This window comes from Girardinichthys multiradiatus, chromosome 17 (assembly GCF_021462225.1).
Source record: "Girardinichthys multiradiatus isolate DD_20200921_A chromosome 17, DD_fGirMul_XY1, whole genome shotgun sequence".
Classification (NCBI taxonomy): domain Eukaryota; kingdom Metazoa; phylum Chordata; class Actinopteri; order Cyprinodontiformes; family Goodeidae; genus Girardinichthys; species Girardinichthys multiradiatus.
The window spans coordinates 2,070,094-2,089,341 of record NC_061809.1 but is presented as its reverse complement, the minus strand read 5'-3'; the positions used below and the strand labels follow the sequence as shown (position 1 = coordinate 2,089,341).

General features: G+C 39.3%; 1 protein-coding gene across 4 annotated transcripts in view; it reads right to left on the bottom strand.

Moving 5' to 3' along the window:
* etv6 (ETS variant transcription factor 6) overlaps positions 1-18,476 on the bottom strand; it is a 41,877-nt gene extending 23,401 nt beyond the window's left edge. The window contains exons 1-2 of one of the 4 annotated variants that reach the window (XM_047389916.1): positions 18,078-18,476; positions 10,178-10,307 (exon numbers count right to left, since the gene is read on the bottom strand). In XM_047389916.1, coding sequence (XP_047245872.1) covers positions 10,178-10,307; positions 18,078-18,113 — 166 coding nt within the window. In that variant the 5' untranslated portion in view covers positions 18,114-18,476. The remainder of the gene's footprint in view (positions 1-10,177; positions 10,308-18,077) is intronic. The other 3 variants (XM_047389914.1, XM_047389915.1, XM_047389918.1) reach the window with 3 other exon arrangements.
* Between the last annotated feature and the right edge of the window lie 772 nt (positions 18,477-19,248).

The window sequence follows — 19,248 nt, the reverse complement described above, 5'->3', positions numbered from 1 at the left end:
GTTAAACAGATAAGCTTTGGGCCAGGAGGAAGAATGCATTGTTTAGAACACTATATAATATAAAATAATTTAGCATTTGTGTGAAAAAATATTAGTGATACCACACCATGCTGTAAGGAAATAGTATATCCTAATAGATAAAATGTGCATAAATTCATTTTAAATCGGTCCAGCAGAACCAGCTACATTAGCTTGGTGGTTAAACATAAGAAACCCTTAAAGTTGAGTAATTTCCAACAGCAACATTTGAATAAACAGGCATAGTAAATGTGTAACAGAAAGTAGCAAGATCACAGTTTTCAGTTATCAAATTAATCATGTGGAAGGTAGAAAACAAAAACAATGTAAGTCATAATGAGAAGAATAAATGTAAAATATACCTTATGTTTCCTATGATTCGTTCACGAACGGTCAAATACTCATTACTAAAGGTTTCCAGACATGGGTGGTTTATGTCTAACTATCCAAGTACATCATATTATTCAGGGTGCACTTTGATTTCTTAACGTATAAAACTGGAACCAAATCGCAAATTTTGAGTCACACTGGAATGTGAAAGTCAGGTAAGATATTATTTTCTGTTAGAAACCCTTGACTCTCAGAGGTCTTAATGAACAAAGAAATATCTGATGCACATGCCTCCCAGACTGATAATTTTTACTTATCTTGACCTGAATGAACTACATCCAAAATGAGAAACTCAGAGCTCCTTATTCACCCATCTCTCCTCATGCAGAAGATGGTGGATATCGGGTACTATTTTGATCGAGAAAAGGCTTCTGCTTCTTCATACAGGGGAGGAGGAAGGGGCAAAGAGGAGGTGACCTACTGACAGCCTGACTCAGGAACATGAGGGGATTAGAGTTACACATTTCCTAACTTTAGTTCTTACTAGGCATTCATCTCGCCTTGCTTTGTGCACATTAATCACATCAATTCCCAGTCAGGTGGGTGTGGCAGGGAAAAAAATCCCCCTACACATGCACTTACACACACTTTTACTTTTCAGTCAAAAGAACCCCCCCCCCACCCATACATCCTGTGCTTCCTCTGGCATGCACGTGCTTGTCCCCGTCCGGCGAAACTGGACTCAGTCAAAACAAACATAAAACAGCTCATCAATCACACCGAACCTTTATGGCCAGGAAGTAGTGCGACCTGTTTTTGATAGTTAGCTGTTGAGAGTGGGAGCAAGTCGGCTCTTGTACAGTTGGTTCCTGAATTCAGCACCAACTGCCACTCTTACTTTTCTTCGGAAGCCAATTTTTCTCCTTAACCCCCCCTTAATTTTTTTCTTAAATCCTGCAACTTCAAAGGAGGCTGGTAACCAAAGCTTGTCTCGAAGCAACCGACACACCCACAGGTCATTTGATACTTCTTCACTGCTCTTCAGGTGAACACAAGGCAGTTAGTATTTAACACAGGGTAACACTTAATTGATCCTATCTTAATGTAGATTATGTCAAATCTAACAACAACAATAATTCCACTAATATTGAAACAATTTATTCGGATACATGGTACATGATACTGGACCTTAAAGCAATGGGGAAAACTCTCTGATTCCGCTTTTCAGATCATAATATTCAGTCTATCTAGGTAAGTGTTCTTTTTTTTTTTTTTTTTATGAGAAAAAAAAAAACACACACACACACTTGTCATGGTGTAATCATTAGGCACTAAAACAAAGCTCTAAAAGACAGAGAAACGTCCTATTTATGCTTGAATGCCAGGTTCTGACTCAGAGCTTCTGGGATAGACAGTAGACGGAAATTCTCAGAAATATAAAAAAACACCTCGGCTCTTCCCGACACAGACAGCTTTAACAAAGACTTAGCAGTTTGGTAGGCTGCAAATAGTTCATTCCTCCTGTGTAAAATGTTGTTTATGAAGCTAAAGGAAAACAAGGATAATGAAAGTGATGTGGTAAAGGCAAGGCAAAAAACTGCAATGCATAGAAAGCGCCCCAACAGAAAATAATCGCGATCCGTCTGCTTTGGCAGATCGTCAACGTTCTTTACCTTCAACAATTAACATCCTTACATCGCCCACCCCTATGTTATGCTACAATTTTTAGCTTCCCACGTAGATCCAGAGAAACAGTGTCAAAATTTTGCTGCCGTTTCTCGTGTTTCTTTCTTTAAAGCTTCAAGTTCTGTGACCATTTAACTAATCTTCTCTGTTGCTCTGTAGAATGTTCCTACCACTGAAAGGCCCAAAGTGTCAGACTCATTGCAGTTTTTTTCTCTGGCTGTTTGAAGAAGAGAAAAATGCAATCCTGTCTGTGTACTGCGGCCCAGCTGGCTAAAAGAAGGTTCCTGCTAAAACCAAAAAGCTAGGACTTTTAAACAGTAGATTAATTAAGGAACAGAGAAAAAAAAAAAAAACTTTGACCCAGTTCAGAACTACCTTAAAATCCAAATATGGATCCTCTTAATCAAGTGTGATATTTCTATCACACCTTGTACCCATGTTTGAGACATCAATCTCACTCGTCATTTGGGCCTTCTCTTTGTCCTACTTTCCACCATTGCTGCTATGTAGTATTTTCTTGGAGAAACAGCCAAGCCCCTGGTTCCTGTTTGCACCAGCACAGGCATGCCCAGCGCACATGAACGATCATGCAAACTTTGCTAAAATGCATTTCTGAACAGATTTTCAGTCTTGACCCTAAACCAGGTCCAACTAAAAAGGTGCCTGCCAAGACGAACTGTGCGATATGTGATGAGGAAATGAGAGCTGAGATGCAGAACATCATTACTCTGGCTGCCTTCTCTTCAAAGTGTCAAAATCTTTGGGGGAAAAAAAGAGTCCTTGAACAAGTTTTTCGCTGTATAAATGACTGTGGGTGGTCTGTTCATCTCTTATTTTTTCTCAATCCAAACAAACAAAAAACATCACTTCCACTGTGGCAGGAACATGTCTAAGAAGCATATGGAAAGAATTCCATTGAATGGAAACTTAACAAGAAGAAGAGCATTTCCAGTTATTGCAGCTTTAGTTCCGTTTCCTATAAAAGTCTGGAATCACCACACTATTGGTGCTCGCATGCATGGCTGTCTGTTTATGTGTGTGTGCGTGTATGAATCCTTTATGATGTTTTCAGAACAGCAAGCCCACCCCCCCTGCGTCAGAAGCGCCATGTGGAGTGTGTCGCGAACAGGAAGAGAAGGGGGTTGCGCTCAGGTTCGTTAGCTGGTGTGTGAGAACAGTTTCCCTTTCATCGGAGGAAAAAAAAAAAAGTTAAAACACACACATACACTTAGATTAACACACACATACATAACAACAACAACATTTGTTCAGGAAGCAACGTCTGCCCACTCAGGAAATTCCTGAGGACAGAGCTGCTTCCAGGGCCGGAAATTTCCCCTCAGAAAAAGCCAACACACACACACACACTTTTTTTTTTCTTTTTACACCAGCTCCCCCACTGTAGGACAGCTAATAGACCATAAAGAAACAAAAGCCAAAGGAAGCTTTGGGGGGGGGGGGGGGGGGGGGTAATGGCAATCATCTACAGAAACGCATGCATACAGACTACACCTACACTACCTCTAGCAAGCTTTCTACAAAGACACAAGATTCACTCACACTCATCCACCCACTCATACAAGCATGCACAGTGCAAACCCAGCTGTGAGCTCACACACACACTTGCAAACACACACACACAGACAAACCAAGGAAACTAGCCAGCCTTGTTTCCATGGACATAGATTTCTTTTTAAATCATCTGAGAAAATGTTGCCCCTCCGCCAGCCGCAGCTCTTTTTGCATTTCGTGTTGATTGTGTATGGAGACTATCACTTCGTGACTCAGGTCTTTAAATAATTCACTGATTTTTACATTTTTTTTTTTAGCAAATTTAACTTACTTGCGGCACGCTCGAAGCCAGCAGCGCCATGTTGGCTGACGACCCTGGTTTGTGATTGAATTAGAATCCAACAAATCCCGTTAATCACCATCTGCACTCCTTCGCAGGGTGTCAATGTAGTCTTTCAGAAGCTGACTCATCTTTCCATACAAACAGCTAAACAAACCAAAGCAACATGGATTGCACCTCTGGTAGTTGATTCAATATTATTTGCCTATAGCTGGTTTCATTCTGAAACTCACATTTTCTTGGCTGCATTTCAGCAGAGCAGACTAATCAGTTATGCTCAATTTCTTTGCAATGTCCTTATGAGATAAGACTCACCGAGGAGACATGTCACCTTCTGTCAGTTTCGTAGATGCTGAGATGATAGCATCCACTGCTTCAACTATGTACAAGTACATCCTCGAAGGAAAAAATTATTTGGTTGTGTCAGAAAATAGAACTAGAAACTATAATCGAAGCAAACACATTGTCTCTAATCAAATCTTTGGACGTTGAAACTTTCTTGGTCTTGTATTACTTAAGAAAACAAACCGGACCTGCATCTACCAGTAGGGATCTTTATTGCATTTACAGAAGACAACTTGACCTCAAAATCTTAGTCTAAAAATCTTCCTGTAAATACACCAGCAGTATAATAACTATGCAGGTAAACATATATTAACGGTAATGTCTGCAAGTCAACAAAAAGGTACTTTGGAAAAATAAATCTATCCATTTTTTAAATAAAATATTGCTCTCTTGTTAAGTTCCACGCTGCCTCAACCTAAAGGCAGGGACCTTTGGTTTGGTTAATGATGGTCAGGAGATGAGATGGGTGGGTGAGTTTTGATTTATTGTAACAAGTATAAACCTTTATTGATGATGCTTGCAAACCCCAAAATCTGACAGCACAGTTGGAATATTTACTTTGGCTGTTTAATGTATTTCTTTTTTTTCTGTTGTTGGTTCCATAAGAGCAATAATAAATATGATTAAATGAAATATTTGGGTGCTTTTTAAGAGAACAATTGAGAGTTTTATTTCTGTTAAGGTTCTGACCTATGCGCTGATTTAAGAGAACTGTAATGAATTTTTCATTTTTAGCAGTGCTTTTGTTGTTTTCACAATAAACAACAAAATATTGCAATAAAGTTTTGAATTCATATTGTTCATCTCTACTTTGGTGTACAGGTTTATATGTTTCTGTGAAGGAACGTGGTAATAGAGACCTGTACATAGGTGTAAAGGTTCTTAAATAGAAAATGAAACCTGGAGATCTCCATATTCATTTAGGACATTGCTTAATCCAATTTGGGTAGTTCATGAGATTATCGCTGCCAATCTGCTAATTTTGCCAGAAGATGGCAATGCTATCCAAGGCAGGGACCCGTGCTGGTGAAACCTCTGTCTTACGTTATCTTGTGTCTGTTCAAGCAAAGTAATTCTATTTGTGAAAGAAACAGACTGCTGAAATTAAGCCACAATTTTATTGCATGAACACTTGCCCGGCACTCCACATTGGACGAATTTCCTGATGAAAATGTAAATGAAAATGAACACAAACATTTGTCATTGAAGAAACATCAGAAGCATTCATGTTCCATTAAAAGAGAGAACGTCTTCCTGCCAACCTTTTTAAATCACTCGTTTTTTTTCAAACACGGCTTAAAACAGGTCAAACTTTTAAATTATAACGTGGATGCTAATATTAGCAACTGCTACGATTACTATTATATAAATACATTTTCACATAATTTATGTTAGTCTATAAATTCTTCTTCTGCTACCAGATGTTGAATTCAGCTGTATTTGATCAGCAGCAACATCCACAGTTTAAAATAGGTACTGCAGTGAATGCTGTGTGTCTTAATCAACAAGATGAAATTAACGTTGTTCACGTTGGTATTATCTTAAGCCATTTGATGCAAGAACTCAAACCTCTCAATCTACTCTACTGTCCATGAAGCCTTCTTTGACGTACATCTCATTCCTGCCAACTAGAGTCCACCAGGCACGTCTGCGTGCCATCCATGCCCTCAACAACAATAGCACTCCCATTAAAAAGGACAATGCCAAACACACAGAAGTTAAAAGAAAACGGTGAGTCAGACCATAAAAAAATGTTTTTTGGGGAAATACAGTGAAGAAAGATCTGATGTTTGCCAAGTGTGGATAATCTAGCTCACTTGGAGACCACAAGGAGACAAAACTGGATTAATATCCATGTGAGAAATCACTTTACTTTTTCATTTTCAGTTCTTTTCTTCTTTCTTTCTTCTGAGTAAACAGCGTGCGAACTACCACAGTATCCCTGTTAGTGAAAACTTTGCATTTGCGTCAAGCACTTATATTCAGCTAAGTTAAAAACTTGAATAACGATGCCAAACTTAAAAACAAAACCCTCAAGTCTTTACCACTTTTTTTCTCATATGTTTCTCTGGCATGAGCTAAAAATAATTTTCAAGAAAAATCCAATAAGCTTCTGTGGATTTGAATTCCCTTCCAAACCGGTCCTTTACAGTGGTGTGGACAAAGCAGTACTTTACTTGTTTAGTTTGTAACATAACGCACAATCTGAAAAGCAGATTTTCCATTTCGGACTTTTTCAGTTTCAAGTTTCTGTAATGCTACACATTGCTGGCCAGCTGGATGAAAGAAGGTCGCTACATTATTGCCCTGTTTACAGCAAAGACAAATTTGGCTGTATGAAAATATTTCCAGTCACGAAAAAGGTTGGCAGTCAATAAATGTTATAGCTAATAATACTATGACTTTAATTATCAGTATATTATATTATTTCAGGAGCAGTAGTAATAACAACGGTCATTCTAATTAGACCATGGTGCACATTTGTGTTTTAAAATTTTGTGTCAGTACTGTAATTTTGTGGTATTTTTATACGAGGGTATCATACTGTGAGAACACCAGCCAAGTCAGCATTGGCCAGAATTTACCATAATTATGCAGAGAAGGTCCAAATTGGTCGACATTATGATACATTGAAGTTATTAGGAGAGAATCATCACACCTTGGTTAAGCAGGATGGTATACATTGTTTTAATTCTAAATAGTTTGGTATGTTTTAAATGTAAAATTGAAATCTGTTTTGGTAAAAACTTCCCTGAACAAAAATATGTTGCATAAAAATTATATTGTTTCATGAAGATTCTAAAATACCACATGCAGTGACATCCATAAAGAAAATGACCATACCATGGGTGTTTTAGTTTGTTATAGAAGGAGATGCATCAATGCACCTTTACAGCTTTCCAGAGATGTGTGACTCAGATGGTTAACAATCAAGCCTGGTAGCATTCTTCAGTGTGAGGAGCAGGCAGCAACTCTCTCCGATCTAATCCACTTCCTCCCCAGGAAATGGAGAAGGCGGATTTCTGCCCACACTGCAATTTCCTCCCTCATTCTTTTTCTTTCTGTCTTTTTTCACCCCACTCCCCCTCCTTCTTCTCATCCTCTGTTTTTTTTTCTGCTTTCCCTCCACCCCAACAGCCCCTCAGGATACTCCCTCACTACCTCACTAAGAGATGGGGGGGGCAGCTTGTTTTCCAGCATGTGTTTACACAGAAAAATGGAGAAAGAACAAGCAGAGGTGTTTTGGATCCGCCACGATCGAGACAAGTCACCTTCTGTTTCAGGGAAGAGAAAGGATCCTCGCCAGCAGAGGCCAGAAGCCTCAGACCAAACAATGAAACAAGGGACGTTTTCCCCACCCGGGGATGCATGCGGCACGGGTCCGGGTGCGAAGAGTGGTGTTTGACATCTCACTAAAACACACCGGGACTTCCATGCGTCTGCAGAAATGAGCTGATCCATTGGCTGTTTCGGCAGGAAGCCCAACGCGGACCTGTTGAGCGTTCTTCCTTTTTCTGCAACAATGCAAAAGAGGAAGTGTGCTGAGGGAGTTTCCTGTTCGTCTCATCCAGCTTCAGCCAGTCCAACGCCCCACAGAAAGCCCTGAACTTCACACTTGTGAGAAAAAAATAAACAAACGGGTTAAACATTGACAGGTGCACGGCTCTGGGTTACTCTTTGAACAGTTAACAGATAATCTGCTGGCCCCGCTCCAGCCTCGCCCTTCCATTTGAGATGATTGACCAAAATGAACTGCGAAATAAAAATTCTGCAGTTGCAAGGTTAGAGGAAGTAAATTAGAATGCAACTGCTTAAAGAAAATGTAAAAGCCACAGTTGGTATTTATTGGATCTGGACAAAGTATGAGCAGTCACATTCCTCTAGGTGTTCACAAGCACTATTGGAAACCTCTTCCTTTCAGAGGTCCACACCAGTTTAGGCTCCCAGTACTAAAGGTCTAACAATAAGAGAACCTAAAATCAAATGTGCCCAAACTAACAGTCGTATCCACACCAAAACAGAGGTTTTCAAAAACGTATCATGTATTCATGATTTCTAAAAAAGTTGAAGGCCAAAAACAACCCAAACCCCTACAGTAACAGGCATTGTAACATTACAACGGAATTATACCAAACACAGCGGCGTAGGTGCTAAAGCCTGCGTCATATGGAGTTTGCATTACTCTACTCAACATATGACAGTAGAAGACTCCAGTCACATTCGAAGGTCTTTAAACAAACGGTAAGAACTGTAATTTATTTGTGGGTTTGAAACATTAACCTTTAGCCCTTTTATCACTATTACCTACTTGGCTTGACTCGACTCTGTTAAGTACTGGGACTTGGTACCAGCTCCTTTTTTAACATCTAACCAGGCAGGGTTCCAAGCAAGCTGGGTCAAGCTGACTGCCGGTCACTGATTGGCTAAGGAGTTGCGTCACTGGTTGAGTCATGAGAGCAACTCCGTTATAAGAATTAAACTGGCCATTTTTAAAACCCGCAACAGGGACTGAGAATATTCTGAGCTTCAAAGAAAATAGCAACACTGTAATCAAGACCGTGGTCCAACGACTAGGGACAGACATTTTCGCACTTGGTAGCTAGATATGGGTTTGTCCCACAGAAACTACGTCATGTTACTTTCTGAGCTGCCCGGCTATGACGACCCCACCCACATTGGGGTGGTACTTGAAAACAACTCGAACCAAGATTTTCAAAAAGCAATTTGAAAATCTTGGTTTGATTTGGTCTAAATTCCACCGTAACACAACATTTTAAGAACATTTACACACCTTATATGTTTCGCGACATAAAACAGTTTTTATGAAACATTTTCAACTTTTATAAAGGGAGACCCTGCTGACTCCAGTGGTCTACTGGTCTCTCTAGTTACGCAATCTTAGCATAGTATGTACTTGTGTTTAAGTAATGTTTTGCCCTCTGGCAGGAGTGTTGTATTGTAACTGGAACTTGACTCGCTTATAAAGAGCTTCATTAGGGACGAATCATCTTTTTAGAAGATTTATCATTCCCAGGTGGTTACAATGAAACTCAGATGGTTTTTAAATAGAAACATTCTGCTGTTGTACACCTAATCTATTTAGAAAGTATGGAAAAGTTTGAGTAGTTTCTCCAACTTTATTTTATTCCACAACACTATCTCTTGTCTGTCCACTTGCACCAGTAAATTTTACTGCAGTTTCTCAAACAGATGGAATGACTTCGTTGGTACATACGAAAACAATCAAGAAAATCTCTAATTCAACCATTAGAAGAAGGGGAAAATACAGATTTTATTAAATTAATGGGCTGAACTAAAACATGCAGAAACAAAGATGAATGTGAATACAACACATTCTTACGCCTACACAAGCTGTCAGCCGCCCTAGTCCTACTTTCCTTCTTCATCAGTATCTTCCTCTCTACGTCCAAGTCCTACATTCTTTCTGAACCATTCCCAGCCTGGATGTTCCATATTATCTGAATGGCTGTGTTACTGTTAGTTGTTCCGGTGCAGCAGGTCTGTCATTTCTGGTCCAATGGAAGTGGATAAGATTTAGAAGTCTGACCTCAGATCAGCTTGAGAGCCTCCCAGCCATGATAATGGACTGACTGGAAAGAATAAGTTTTAACTAACGAATAAATACTCTGCGAAACTTTTAAATAACTGTATTCTCACGTTTTAATAACAGCTTGTTTGCTTTTCTCAGCGATGTTGCAATCTCCTGTTGCAACAGGAGAATCCCACCCACACATGTTGACTGATTCTGGTGTTAGAAAAAGAAATTCAATCGACTTAATGGATCACCACTTAGGCCAAACATTGAAAAGCCAAAAGCAAAAAAAATAAACCCCATCTATCCTGTTCAGATGACCAAGTGATCGATACGTGTGTGGGAGAATCACTGGTCATCTGTGTGTTTGTGAGTGTGTTTTTATGACTCACGCAGGTGCGCAGGCAGCCTGGCAGGCTCGTCCTCCATTCGGGTGGCTGTCCTCGCGGCGGGAGCATGGACGGGGGAGGAAGTGGAGTTTGGCAGCAGGTTCGCGGAAGGACTGAAAGAGCTCCTCTCCTGCTATGAATAGACACAGAGACACAAAGCATGGCTCACAAAGCTCCGAGAGATGCACTGGCCCTGAACCCAAACAGCCACCCCGCCTCGGTTCACCTTGCCGTGCTCCCACAGCAACTGCTGCACCCAGAGGAAAATGCACTTCTGATAAACTGATACACAGCCCTGTTGAGTCATGAACTGGCTTTTTGAAACTTTTAATACACAGGATGCCACACATGCTTTAGCTCGTGTGTTGCTATGCAGGACACCGAGGTTCTACACTGTCAGCCAATTTACCTTCAGATTCTTAGAAACAAGCACAATAAACTTGGATTAGACGTGTTAAATTTAAATACTATAATTCCCAGTTCCATAAATCTGGTACAGACTTTTACATTTCCAGCAATTGTTTGTTTAAATATTAATAAGAACTGTCAAAGAATGTTAACCTCTGTCAGGCTGGCGTTGACATTTTGGTGGAATAAAGGTAATTTATTGGCAGATGGCTCTTATAGTGTTCTATTTAAGTAAATATTGTCTGAAATAGCCAAACATCAGTATCCACCTAGGAGCACTCACAGCTTTCTGGGGCTTGATTCTCCAGAAACAGAGCAAAGTTCATTTTTATTCAGTGTCAACAAACAAATTAGTCGATTGTGAAAAGTTAATTCAACTGTTGCGAAACAGATACTCACCTTTCAACATTACAAGGCAGTGAGACTGAAAATGCTCAGATCAGACTTTTACAAACCAATACCGATATTTATTTAAGACCTGCAAATTCCACTAAGTAAACTTTTTTTTCATTTCCGCATGCTGTTTGCTAATGCGTTTCTTTCGGAATGTATAGATTAACCGATCTTTACGGACTGACAGACATCAGTAATGCAGCTATGATCAGCTGTAGGTTTACAATGAAATCTAGAAGCATCGGTTTTTAAATGTTGGCAGTACAAACTAATACTTTCCCCTGAAAGTGAAATAGTGAATGAACTCTGGTAGGACTCTTCTTCTGTTGGCATTATTTTCTTTCTCAAAGGCAATTAATACAGTTTGGTTAGGGAACTGCAATGAGTTTGCTAAAAAAAAAAAAAGTTATTAAAACTAGAAAAAATTGCATTTCCTGCAAAAATGCAGTGTGAATGCTGGAAGCTAAATTTTTTAGCTGAAAGCTGGCAGAAACATGCTGAAATTGACTGCAGAAAATCTGCTGAAATCTGATAAATTAGTAGAAATAGCAGAAACAGCAAAGAAAAACTGTCATCTGATCTATTAGAGCAGGAAGACTATTAGCTATAAAACAGTTTAACAATGTAAAGTTACCTCAAAACTACTTGTTGAAAGAGTTGTTGAAATGCAAGAACTGACAAAAACTTTAAAAAAGCAGGAAAGAGCTGCCATAGATGAGCTGAAAAAGCATAGACTGAAGCAACAATATAGCCTAAGAAGTTGAAGTCAGTGCTAAAATACATAAAAAAATAGCAGAAATTTCAGAAAAAATGAACAACAAATACGCTGAAGAACCACAAAAACAAACAAGAAATTGCCTAAGAAACGCAAAAGTGTTCTTCAGCTAAGAGAGAATAGAGAAGAGAAGCTAAAATGCTAACATTAGCATATTGGCTATCACTTGATATTAATTTAAACCATCTACTATGCAAAAAGCAATGTATAAGCTAAAATTAGCTGAAGTTCCAATGCTTACTACAGCGTATATTCAAAAGTCTATGAAATTGCCGATTGAAATCATTCACTCTTCAGCATTCACACAATAATAATAGTAATAAACTAGAAAATTTCTGAAGAAATTTAGACGGGGCCTGCCTCTTGGCGCGTGCTTCTCGGACCAGAGCCAAAGGTTGTGGGGCTGAGGTACAGAACCATAGCAACAGAACGGTGTGCATCATGATTGAGGGTAGAAGGTCAAGATGTCTATCTAGACCTGTTCTTGTTTCACCAGTAATCATGCGTCCTTGCATTGCTTTGGCAGTAAATAAAGAGTCCAGTTTAGAGATGTGTAGTAATAGGTGCCACCAGGCAATGGCATGGGAGTCAGGCCACTCACTGTTCTCCCTTCATTACTGTGGCAGGCCCCAACTAAGGAATGTTGAGACTTTTATTTTGTAAATATCAGTGAGTTTATTTTGAAAGGATAAAGTAGATCCATTTCCATCACAGAGTCCCAGCAATAGTGTTAGGACCAATGCTGCAATTATCGCTGTGTGAAATATGAAGGCGTTTATTTTGTAGGGTATGCCTAGGTGTTGTTTTGAAAGTCCAGTATAGTTGTCCTTTTAAGTCTGGCGTACTTCCACTAGATATAAAGAACCTGCTTGCTATTCTAAAATTGTTGTGTATGCTATCATCAGCTTAAAAAAATCAATACAAACTATGGAATGCTGAGGCTTTTATTTTGAAAGTTTCAGTAAGCCTTATTTCAAAGGACCAGCATAGTCCCATTTACAACACTGGGTGAACTCCAACAGTAATCTAATGCCCAGTCCTGCAATGATATATAGTTTAAAATGTAAAGACTTTTTTTTTGTAGAACATGTTTTGTCTTATTTAGAAAGTCCAGCAAGGTTGTCCTTTCAGGTCTGGGTTAGTTTAATTAGTTGTTCTAAAATCATTGTCTATGCTATTATCAGCTTAAAAAATCATTAGTAACTATGAAAAGTTGAGGCTTTTATTTTGAACATTTCAGTAAGCCTTATTTTAAAGGGCTGACCTGGTCCTATTTGCTACACTGGATGAGCTCCAACATTAGTGTGAAGCCCAGTGATGCAATTTTCAATAGTTTGAAATCATTGTTTATGCTATTATCAGCTTTAAAAAATCATTTGTAAATATGGAAGGTTGATGTTCAGTGTCAAAAAAAGGCTTTTATTTTGTAGCGTATGTGTAGGTCTTATTTTGAAAGTCTAGTTTGGTTGTCAGCTATGACTGACTTATTGTGATCACTCTTCTGGCCTGAGCTCAGCCTCAGAGCCAATCTTTGTCAGAGGTTACTTAAGTTCACTGGCAGCTGTGTTCTGTTGCTATGGTAACTAATGAGCGCCCAACAGCTGCACAGCACCACACTTTGTGTCTCATCATGGCCTGGCTTTATAACATGGTGGCACATGCTCCCGAACTACTGCCCATAACTCGGAAACCGTAAGGGCTATCGACCTCATTCTTGGACCGTTTTTCTCAGAACGGACAGGGGAACGAGAATATTAACACATTTTTGTTGAAAATATAAAAATAAAGGCACAACAATAGGTGAAACAAAGGGAAAAATGGAGAAAAACACAAAAATGCCTGAACATGCTCTCGAACAACGTCTAATACCTCGGAAACTATAAAGGCTATCAATTTGATTCATGCACTGTATTAATTAGCAGCCCTTGCTGAACAATCATGGAGCTTCTCAATTTTCTACGTAAATCCGTGTAGGACATGTGACAGTGTAGAAAAGTGGATAATTTTGAAATTTTGAAATTTCAAGCGATTTTGGGAAGGACAGATTTGGTACTCTTAAACAAACCTTTTTTATGACAAAACAATAAAAGGTATCAAAACAATTCCTTCACTGTGAGCGCCAGCAATGGCTGAAGATTAATTGCTGCAAAGCTCATGTCTCTAACTTGAACAGTTTAGGAGAGGCGGTGATTCGAAAACATGTGAGTTTAATGATTTTTTGCTCTGATTTTTTTCTGAAATTCCTATAGGTTTTCCAGTGAGGGTGTGTTGACTTTGCGGTGCTCCCAGACGTGTTGCGTGAAATTTGTTAGTCCTACATTAATGAGGGTGACATTTTCTGAATCGTGAAAGAGCATCCTACGTTTTGATACATAATTTGTGTCAGTAGAGTTAAAATTGAGCGAGTGGAGAGAATTTGTTCGTTCTTTTTCAGGTTATTCAAGAACCTAGAGTGTACACTCTACCAACTGACAAATTTCGCCATAGGATTAAATTATAACATTGAAAACGTCAAAAAACTTACATGAAATTTGAATCGCGATTGTAGAAGAACAGTAAAAGATATCAAAAAGCTGAATCATTTCAAGATAGCACAATGTCTTGTGAACATTTTAAAAGTTGAATGGTGTTTCTAGCTGAAAGTATGCAGAAGTAGTAAGCTGTGAAAGAACACAAAGTTTTAGCTGAAATTCGCGGAATTTTTTACATTTTCCATTCATTTCAATGGGCCAAAAATCGGCACAAAAAGCTGAATATTTTAAAAAGTATAAAAAGTATTAATACCAAAAGTCATAGCCGTAATGTCCTAAATGAGATGAACATTTTAAAAGTTGAATGGTTGAAATAGCACAAAGAATGGAGGAGATAGGTGCCAAAAAAAGTGTTAGATATACATAATAATAATAAAGAGAAGCAGGATATCAATCGTGTGAATGCTGAAGGCATTCACACAAAAAGAGTTATTAAGACCTCATCAGTTGAGGACAGTTTATTCCGGCTTGATCGCATGTATTATTTTAAATACTGTGCAAAGTAAAGTGCAGACTTATAAGAAGTAAGATTCTTATTTGCCGAGAGGTATTCTACAAATATTTTTGGATTATTCAAGTCTCTGTTCTTAAATTGTCACCGCAGCTAAGCTATACCAGAGTTTGCATGCTATGAGAGTCACAAAGTTAGTAGCCTTCCATTTATGAGCAGGTATAAAGTCTTCTTCATGAGAGGTTAAAGGCTGATAAACTTCTCTGTTGCACGACACATTCCCTATACAGTCTCACTGTACTGCAATTAAAACACAAAAAAGATCAAGTTTTTTATTTTTTTTATTTTAAAAAAAGCAACTGTTTTTTGTGAAATACACCAATCAGCCAGAAATCAGATCTGATTATTGATCACAAGGTGAAATACTAAAGAAAAAAGAAATCACAATTTATTTCCAATTAATTAAATGAATCAAGAGACCTCACGCAATTTCCGGTCTATAAATGTATCGACTGGCAGCATGTACTTTGATGTATTTTGATTTTTATTCAACTCATTTATGGTTCAGGATCATGTTACCTGGTGTATAAATTTTGATAATTTTGGTCATTTCTTCATTTTTGTGATTGATGAAAAGCTACAACCTACATTTTAGAACCTGCAGCAGATGTTTTATGCGTTATAGCCCTCTGAAAGAAAAAGTTGGAATCAATATAAATTGTAATCGGCCAGTCAGACCTCTGGAGATCGGTACTGGCCAATAAAGAGTTAGGACCTTAATTTACTGGAATTATGGGTAAAAAGTGAATTGAATTGTATCCGATGGGTGTTTTCTGCTCATGTATCTTTCATGTATTGGATCTTTGGCAGTGTATTGAGATGCACGTTGTACTGGCGACAAAGCAAGGATACACAACGTGTTTATAGACTAAAACATTTTCAGCTTTGATGCATTTACTGCATCATTTATTAGCTTCTTTTCCTTTAAGTAAAGACATATTACAATTCAACTCAAGTTTTGTTTTTTTTAAGCTTTGTCTTCAGGTTCCAGCCTCCTGTCACAACCCAGCCACTGACAGACCTGCATACCAGCAGCATGTACCAGGAATTTCCTGTGGAGGCCAAGCAATAATCTCTCAGTCCCCTATTTCCTCCTCTTGGAAAAGGAAGGCCCATCTCACCGCCGGTCTAAACATTTACTTCCCGAAGCCTTCACACAGCTACGATTGGGTCGGTTTCAGTGCAGGAGTGGCAGTTAAGGCTGAAGCATGTGATAAAGTCAAAAGGAAGGTGATCTGTGATGGAGCCGGGCTGCGCTACGTCGGTGAAGGGTGGGGGTGGGAAGAGGGGAGTTGTCTTCTCTCCAGCTGCCAGAGGTGGAACATCTCAGAGACAAACGCTGATCCTCCTTCGGCAATCATGCGCTGACATCAGACTCAGTAATGAGCATCCCACATAAACAAGGCAACGTCACTCATTGTCAGTCACGCAGAAGCTCGCACTGCTTCCAGACATTTTACACTGACGACAGCTTGGTATTTTCAGCACTACGTCCCCGAGTTAGGTGTGTTTCTGGATTTCTATAATACCTAAATGATGAACTACAAAATGTCCTGCCTTGACCAGCAGCTCCAAACCAAAGTGTGTTCAACTGATGGTGAACATAAAATAATAACATTTTATAAAAAATTCTTTCACCTACCTCATAGCACCAATATTAGACTTAATTTGTTGCCCTTCTCACTCTTATTTTCTTCAGGCTGCTGCCATTATAGACAGATATGCACCAATCACTCTTAACCGAGCCAATGCCGGTTTCTTTTACAGTCTGACCAGCCGGTTTCCACCAAGGACATAACATGTAAAAGAAATAATGATGGTGCAGGTTTATCGTTAAGAGGAGGTTGTTTTGAATCCAACAGAAAAAGAATGAGTAAGAAGAGTATCCTTGCATCACAGCAGACCCTCTCTCAAAAAAGTGCATCACAGTGCATGCTGTTGGCTGATGCATTTATAGACTGAAAAAAGTGGGAGTTTTCATTGTTGATGCGTTAAATGGACAGAAGAAATCAACAATAGATTTTTTTCAGTATTTGACCTGGGGATGACCGATCAGAGCAAATCAAGGGAAAACTGACTGAATCTCTTTTACGCTACTTGTTTGTTGAGTCTTTAATTACAGATTATAATCATCACTGATTAATAAATGGATCGTTCTGACTCATTCAAAAACCAAAGCATTTTACTGGAATTAGTCATTTCATGTCCCTGCTATGTCTCATTTACCAGGATATTTGTTTCTATTAGGTACTTTACTATCAGCGAGTATGTGGCTGCCATTAGTGATCCAATGACTTGATTTGTGGTTATGCTCCTGGCTGTGCATCCCCTTAAAAAACTGTATTTTATTTTCTATACTGTTATGAACTTTGAAGAATATTCTATGATAAACTAAAACAAACATACCTGAAACACCAATCATCTTTCTTTTTTTTTTAATCAGGGTTTGATCTGAAAAAATGAGCTATGCAGATGAGCAGAAATTACAATAAATCGAATTATGTTTTTTAATACGTCTATAGCAAAAATCTAGTGAAGTGATGCCTAATTAGCCATAGCAAAGTCTTTGTTCCATCAAAAATTTGAATTTAAGATTAGGGAATAGGTTTTCATATTGTTTCTGCTTCAAGGTAGATTATTCTCAATCGTCGTTTGTAATGGTGAAAATACCATATTCCACGGAGATCAACATGACTTGTTCCCTGAATGAAAGGGCCCTTGCAAGTCAATAAAGTAACATTTATTCTAACACATAAAAAGGCAAAAAAAGGCATCGGAGATCCTTTGGTTTCAGAGCAATATGTGAAAATAAAGTTTTCACCGAGTTCAAAACAAATTCATGGACAAAAAAAAATCCTGAATGCCTTCATTTTAACCTGCACAAATATGCTGATATCTTAAAAGTCATTTTAATTCTATTTCAGATTAAGCTGCTGGTTTCGACAAGTATATTTCGAATGAATGTAAAAAGAACTAGTTCTCTGCAGGCTATAGTCGCGTCAGTTGAAATGGCTCTTACTCCCTGTTAAAACTCTGTTTGTATGTGCATGTTCTCACGCGGTTCTCTACAGCTTCGACCACTTTTTGTCACTGAAACAGTCACCGACTGTCACGACCTCTTCCCATCAACACCATCATCATCACGAGCGCGAGCTGAGCGCGAGCTGAGCGGAGCGCAGCGCGTGGAGAGAGCCGCGAGCAACAGATGAGGCGTGCTTCTTTCTCTGTGTGGAAAGTGTTCCTGCTGGAGGAGGAGAGCTCGGTTAGCCCGGCGGACGGTGTTACCTTGTTCGCAGTAGCAGAGGAGGAGGATTCAGACATTATCTCCCCGTCAACTTCTCTCCCTCTCCTTCCACTTTTCCGTCGTGCTTCCTCTCTCTCTCTCTCGTTGTCGGTCGTTTGTTTTATCCCTCTTCACTTCCCTTCACGGAAGCCCGAACAGCTGCAGCAGCAGGAGCGGCACACAGAGCCCTCGCCTCGGCAGTATAAAAGAAGTTGTTTTTCTCATGTAGCCCCGCTTCTTCTGCTTGGATTTTCCCGTTTTATTTATCTGCAGGCCCGGTCCATGGCGCGGCTGTTGTCGGTGTGAAAACTTCTTTTGTCTACGTGTGTTTTCCTTCACATGTCGGCAGCGCGCTGGTTAATAATCCCTTCCTGGAAGAGAGAGACACCCCCCTCCCCCCTCTCTCTCTCTCTCTCTCTCTCTGTGTTTCTCTCTCTCTCTCTCTCTGTGTGTCTCTCTCATTGATCTGGATGTGTGTAAAACGGCGAAATGACGTGAATTCCCAGCAATGAGCCTTGCCCCTTTTTAAAGGGAAACCCGAAGCAGGAAATCGCGGCGGATCGCTTTGCACACACGACATCAGGCTGTGGGACAGAAAGACTGAAACAGACTGGTTTTCTATTTACTGTTTAAATCAAAGCTGAACGCAAACGCGGTTACACAATAGGCTTAGCCTCCATGCTTTAATTAGACCATGCTGAGAGAAATCTAAAACGGCATGACTTGACCTACAATGCCTTGAAAGTATTACTACACGTTTCCACATGTTGGAATGTTACAACCACAAACTTTTATGTATTCTTTTGTGAAATCACATACAAGATTGTATGTGGAAAACTAGCACAAAGCAGCTCATAAATCTGATTAATTAAAATAAGATCTAACATATTTAACAAAAAATATTTTACTGCCATCAGATCGCACCAACTTCCGTGACTCAACTAAAGAAAAGTTTCCCCACAGCATGATGCTGCCACTACCATATTTCACAGTGGGTATGCTGAGTTTTGCATGGAGACCAAAAAGTTCAGCTTTGCGCACCACTGACCAGAAATCTCTCTTCTACACGCTTGCTGTATCCCTGAAATGGCTTGTGGCAAATTGCAAACACAGATTCATTCTTCTTATAATGGCTTTCCTGTCATTCTTCCATAAAGGAAAGATTTGTGGAGC